This window comes from Hyperolius riggenbachi, chromosome 2, assembly GCF_040937935.1.
Source record: "Hyperolius riggenbachi isolate aHypRig1 chromosome 2, aHypRig1.pri, whole genome shotgun sequence".
In the NCBI taxonomy this organism is placed as follows: domain Eukaryota; kingdom Metazoa; phylum Chordata; class Amphibia; order Anura; family Hyperoliidae; genus Hyperolius; species Hyperolius riggenbachi.
The window spans coordinates 484,589,221-484,595,220 of record NC_090647.1 but is presented as its reverse complement, the minus strand read 5'-3'; the positions used below and the strand labels follow the sequence as shown (position 1 = coordinate 484,595,220).

At 47.2% G+C, this 6,000-nt stretch overlaps 1 protein-coding gene across 1 annotated transcript in view; it reads right to left on the bottom strand.

Moving 5' to 3' along the window:
- Positions 1–2,686: 2,686 nt before the first annotated feature.
- The window catches only part of EFCAB5 (EF-hand calcium binding domain 5), a 57,934-nt gene continuing 54,620 nt past the window's right edge, over positions 2,687–6,000 (bottom strand). Inside the window, exons 20-21 of the mRNA XM_068270327.1 lie at positions 4,425–4,521; positions 2,687–2,866 (exon numbers count right to left, since the gene is read on the bottom strand). Coding sequence (XP_068126428.1) covers positions 2,715–2,866; positions 4,425–4,521 — 249 coding nt within the window. The 3' untranslated portion in view covers positions 2,687–2,714. The remainder of the gene's footprint in view (positions 2,867–4,424; positions 4,522–6,000) is intronic.

The following is a 6,000-nucleotide window of genomic DNA, read 5'->3' as shown; positions in this document are numbered from 1 at the left end:
CCACTCTGCATGACTGAGGAGAAGAGGGAGGTGTCTTTGGAGAAAGAGAGGTCAGAGGAGCTATCAAGGCATGGGGGGAGAGTGAGCAAGGGCCCTACAAGTGACCATGTTTGACAGGCTCCACCTCAACCCTGGACCACATACAAGACAAAGACGAAAAGGGAGGCGCACTGACTTGCTAGAAGCTCAATTAAGTTGATCCTTTTATATTGCCTGATGAAGTGGGTGAATGCCCACAAAATGCATTGCTGATGCATTGGAGTACACAATTAAAACTTTTTTTGTGTTTAACATCGACTATTGAGTTGTTCTTGGGGAGGTAAGTCCACTACTACCTCTTCTTTCAAATGGCCTTTAGCATAATTTATTCTTTTTTAGTGCCTCTGTTGTAGTTTATCTTACCATCTAGGACACACAGTCATTATGGCTTGCTATGGTGAGTCCTCCATTTCCGCTTGGAAATTTACAGTAATCTCATACTAGGAGAGGGAGGGCCTAAGCATCACACAGTTACATCAGGAAGAGGGGCGTGTCCATGACCAGACTGGGTTTGGCTGAAGTGCAATGGAAAAAGGTGAGGTTAGGGAGCTGGATGGGCTATCTGGCTGGACTGTCTAATGCTGCTGCTTACTGAATGACAAATCTTTCAGTTTACGTATTGGTATTTAATCTGTGTTTTTGTCAGTCTGCCAATGGCTGGCCGACTATTATTAAGAAGGATAAATGCAACGCCCACCTCCCCTACCTTGGAGAATTATGTTTATGATTAAAATACACTGCATCTCCATAAATTATAGCATCTCTGCTCCAGTACACATTAAGATTAAGGCAAGCAACATTTCATTAAAATCATCTTTACTTTTTTAATGTATTTAAATGAAAATCGTTTATGGTGTAGGACTGATTTCCCAGAGAATCCTCAGGAATCGGCTGTTACAGAGTGTATAGGTATTTTCGAAAAATAATGTTTTGTACTGGCAGTTTAATATCTTTTAGAAGATTATTCCTGGAATCACGACTGGTCCTCCCTAATTGTCCCCATACAGAAATACAAAGGCATGAGCAGATTATCGCTGGGATCAGGTAGCACAATAATAAGAGCACCTTATCACAGAGGAATCAGCGTGACTGCTGTGACCTGGTATTGGCGGTGTATTATCAGCAAAATAAAATAACTCACAGAAGTCATTTCCCAAATTTCACTGTTATTAAAAAGATGTTCAGGCTTGGAAGGTATCATTACAGAGATGGGATCTATCTGTCAATCTCACGGGGGAGGGGGGGGGGGGGGGAGAATCTTAACCGCTTCAGTGCAGAATGGATGGAGAAGGGCATTTATAGAAATGTAGGAAGACACCTGGCACTGCTATTGAGGCAAAGGGGGCTATTGCCTCGGACCGATGCCAACCCCCCCTGCACTGCTGCTGGACCCCCATGTGGTCTCTCCCCAAATTGTCCCCAAGTCCCCTGCATGTAAAAACTCACCTGTTCCAGCGTGCTGCTCACTCCATGCACCACCTTGATTCCTCTGCCTGGCTCTTTTCCATGACCCAGTGCAGATTCTTTATGCATAAAATGCGCCGTATGGAGAAGAGGCTGGCAGCAGCAGAGGCGTATCTAGAGGGGTACAGGCATGGCTTGTGCGCCACAGCACCATGGGCGCCATGACTGCCCTCCTCCCTCGTGCGCCATCACCTTACTGAGGGATGCCTCTCAGGTGTTTGTACCTGCTATCACTGGTAGTCATCTCTCACTGCCAATACTGGGGGGGGGGGAGATTGTACTGGGGTGGACACCTCTCATTACCTATACTGGGTGGGCTGCTTATACTGGAAGTCATCTTTATTATACTGGGTGGACACCTGTCACTAACTATACTGGGGGGCTACTTATACTAAGGTACACCTCTCACTACCCATACTGAGGGGATACCATTCATTACCTATACGGAGGGGGGTTGCTCAGGGGCGTAGCAATAGGGGGTGCAGCGGTAGCGACCGCATCAGGGCCCTTGGGCCAGAGGGGCCCCGAAGGGCCCTCCCTCAACTACAGTATTAGCTCTCTATTGGTCCTGTGCTCATAATAATCACTTCTATATATACATTGAGTAGTGATAAACATTAACAAGCTCTTCACCATCCCCTTCTTGCACCTCTGACACTGTAGTTGCCATTGGCAGGTTTTGGTGCGCCGTATCAATTGTTATGTATAGAGTGCTTGGGGGGCCCCATTGTAAAACTTGCATCAGGGCCCACAGCTCCTTAGCTACGCCACTGGGGTTGCTTATACTGGGGGGCACACCTCTCACTACTTATGGTGTAATTTCAGTATCTGCCATAGGCGCTATATTGCCCAGATACGCCCCTGGGCAGCAGTGCTGAAGGTAGAGCATGGAAAGAGCAGTGCACCGGGACAGGCGAGGTTCTACAATGCAGCTACACATCATGCAGGGGAGCAGTCGGGGAAAGAGACTACCGGGGGAGGGGTGTGTGCGGGGATCTGCCAACTAAGGGGCCCCAGAGGCTGCCTTTGCTGGGGGGGGGGGGAAGAGAGAGAAGGGGGCCCTCAAGTTACCTTTTCCTTGGGGACCCCATGCCACTTAAACCGGCCCTGGAAGACACACAGACCATAGGTGATGCCTTCTTTCGTGGAGAGTCTCGTAAGAACTAAAGACAACAGCCTGAGATGCCTGGAACAGTATTTTAATTCAGATTTCAGTTTGGTGCTGGTAGGGAGACTTGGGATGGCAAATTTGAGTTTTGGAGTTTCTTGGTAAGTTCCATCAGAGATAGGCAGGTGAAAGCCCAGTTATAGAAGTGCTCTGCAGGGATAGAGCCCTGTTTCCACACAGCTCCTCTGGGAATACCTGCAAGAAGTGTGTACACCATTATATACCACACAGTACTTCTTATACTAGATATATTCTGACAAAATGCATTACACAAAAACTGCTTATTTTGACAATGTTTATTTAACCACTAACCCTACAATGTTAGATAGGGAAGTGTTAGTAAAGTTGGACGATGCCAAGGCAAGGGCTTCTATAAGGGACAAATTGGGCATCTCTTCCCCTTGACCTGCTAGCATGTTACTTCAGTACATACATGCCTGCGGGAAATGGTGAAGGGGTGCCAGCGGGGAGATACAGGATGCTGCTGGAGCGCGCTGAGGAAGGAAATAGGAAGCAGGCAATACACAGTAATACACTCTAATGTGCCTGCTCTACATTGCTGAGGCAAAGGCCACCTAATACAATTATCTGGGGTATGGTCACCTAGGTTAAATATGCTTTCTATACCGAGGGGGCTGTCTAATACTTGGTCACATTTGGCTACCTGTACAGGGAGGGGGGCACATCTGCTACTATACTAGGGGCCTGCCTATTACTGAGAGTAAAAACAAAAACACAAATGCGCCAGACACCCGGGTGCACTGGCTGAGCTCCCCCAGTAGTAGGAATAAAACAAAACAAAATACCTGGTTCGCCTCCTCTTCTTGATAAGATAAAACAATACACAGAGGTGGCACACTCATTACGTGATCAGTGCACAAAGCACTAAATTGTTAAAACACTAAGAAGATTTATATACTGCACATTATTATTGTAAGGTGGTACACTCATATACCACAATAGTCTCTATAATACTATTTCAGTCACAGAGTCCATATAATGTATACACAGTCCAAGATAGTGTCACAAAAACCAGCTTCTCATTCCATCCAGATAGGTACAAAAGATTATTGTTCCCATGTGCCAAGCGTACAGCCAATAGAACAGCCTCCACCTCACCCTTTGGTGCCTGACTCACCGTCTAGGAAGACCCTCAAGTGGGTCTATCACAGCATTGGGACCGTTCCCGGGTCGTCCCCCACCACTCTGGCAAACAGCTGGATGAAACTCCACCACTCTATGATGCCATCCTTATGCTCGGCTTGCTGTGTCTAAAAACTCAATAAAAATCCTCTCATAGCGTAAAAAACGTCTCAGTTTATTATATATAAAAGAATATTGCACTCACACTTTCCCAGAAGATATAATCACATAGAGTTTTATGTTCAATACGGGCTCTCTGATACTAATATTTAGAGGCATACCTGGCTACCTAACACCTGTCACTACCGAGAACACGGTGTTCCTGGTATTGGCGTTGCGATCTTTAGTGGCAGTTCTGCTAAAAGGAAGTGTGTAAGAGGGGAGGGTTGAAATGCCAATGGCACCAACATTTGGTTTTGTTCAGGGCATTGTGAAAATTGAGGCCGGCCCTGGCTCCAATGATGTTCTGATACATTTCCCTAATTTACAGTTACATTTTACCAATTCACAGTTCTCCAGTGATCACCAATACTGGTGAAATGAATCAGATCCATTGCATTTGCAGTAATAGGTTAGTGTATGTTGCAACCTTAGTGTAGATCATATTTACCTTTGATATATTTTGCCACGATTTCTGGATTGATTGTAACTGACTGAGCTGTTGGATCAAAAGATAAAATCTTCCGGATCATATCAGTGTTCACTTTCTGAAAAGAATAAATGAAACTTAGAGAATTTAATGATTGCTGTGGAACTGTACAGTCAGAGTCAGAGAGTAGAGAAAACTCTGTAACATACGGCTTGCTTGTTCCAGATTCTAGAGAAGATTAGGAAATTAAAAGTTTTGTCTGATTAGTAATTAAGGGGAAAGGGGGAGAGGGGGTTGGACCATAAGAAAATTAGGCAGAAAGGTATTTAAAGTGTACTTGAGATGAAAGACATCTCAGGTTCTTTACTTACCTAGGGCTTCCTTAACCACTTGAGGACCGCAGTGTTAAACCCCCTAAAGACCAGGCCATTCTTTAACAAATAGGCCACTGCAGCTTTAAGGTCTCGCTGCAGGGCCGTCCAACTCAGCACACAAGTGTTTCCCCCCCCCCCTTTTCTTCCCACCAACAGAGCTTTCTGTTGGTGGGGTCTGATCCCCTAACGCCGCCCCGCCGCCTGTGTTTATTTATTTATTTTTACAAATATTTATGTTATTGTTTTTTGAATAAATGTTACTATTTATTTATTTATTCTTTTACTCCCCCCTCCCTCCCTCCGCCCCCCCAACAGCCAATCAGCAGCATGATCAGCTTTCATAGGCTTCAGTCTATGACAGCAGATCACTTCCGCAGCTACAGAGGGGACAGCCGTAGATCGCAGCACTGTACAGGTTAATTAGATGGCAATCGCCGCTTGGGGACTGATGACCGTCATTCATGCAGAGATGCGCATGAGCACACGCGATCTCCTGCGAAACCAGCCCCAGGGACCTTGCGCCAATTGGCGTTAGGCGGTCCTGGGGCTGCCGCAGCCACGCCCATCGGTGTGACGCGGTCGGCAAGCAGTTACAAAGAATGTGCAAGGTAATGGGAGTGTGATAAATCACGAACACTCCCGGTGATGGGAGCGCGACTTGACCAGGCTATCGGGTCATACTGTAGGGGACAGGAGCCATCCAGGGAGATGGCGAGGGTCTGAGCGGCCTTTAGGGGGCTTAAGGAAGCCCGCGATGCTGTCTATACTCGAGTATAAAAGGTAGCCATACACTGGTCGATTTGCCATCAGATTCGACCAACAGATAGATCCCTCTCTGATCGAATCTGATCAGAGAGGGATCGTATGGCTACCTTTACTGCAAACAGATTGTGAACCGATTTCAGCTTGAAACCGTTCACAATCTGTTGTGGTGGTGCTGCTGCCGCCGCTCCCTCCCTCCCCCCCCCCCCCCCCGCCGCATACATTACCTGCTCCGCCGGCACGACTGCCCCTGGTCACCGCTGCTCCGTCTCCGCTCTGGTCTCCAGGTCCGGCATGCTTTACTTCTTCCTGCCCAGCAGGAAGTTTAAACAGTAGAGCGCCCTCTACTGTTTAAACTTCCTGCCGGGTTAGAAGAAGTGAAGCATGCCGGACCCGGAGACCAGACCAGCGCGGAGATGGAGCAGCAGTGACCGGGGGAGCAGTCGTGCCGGTGGAGCAGG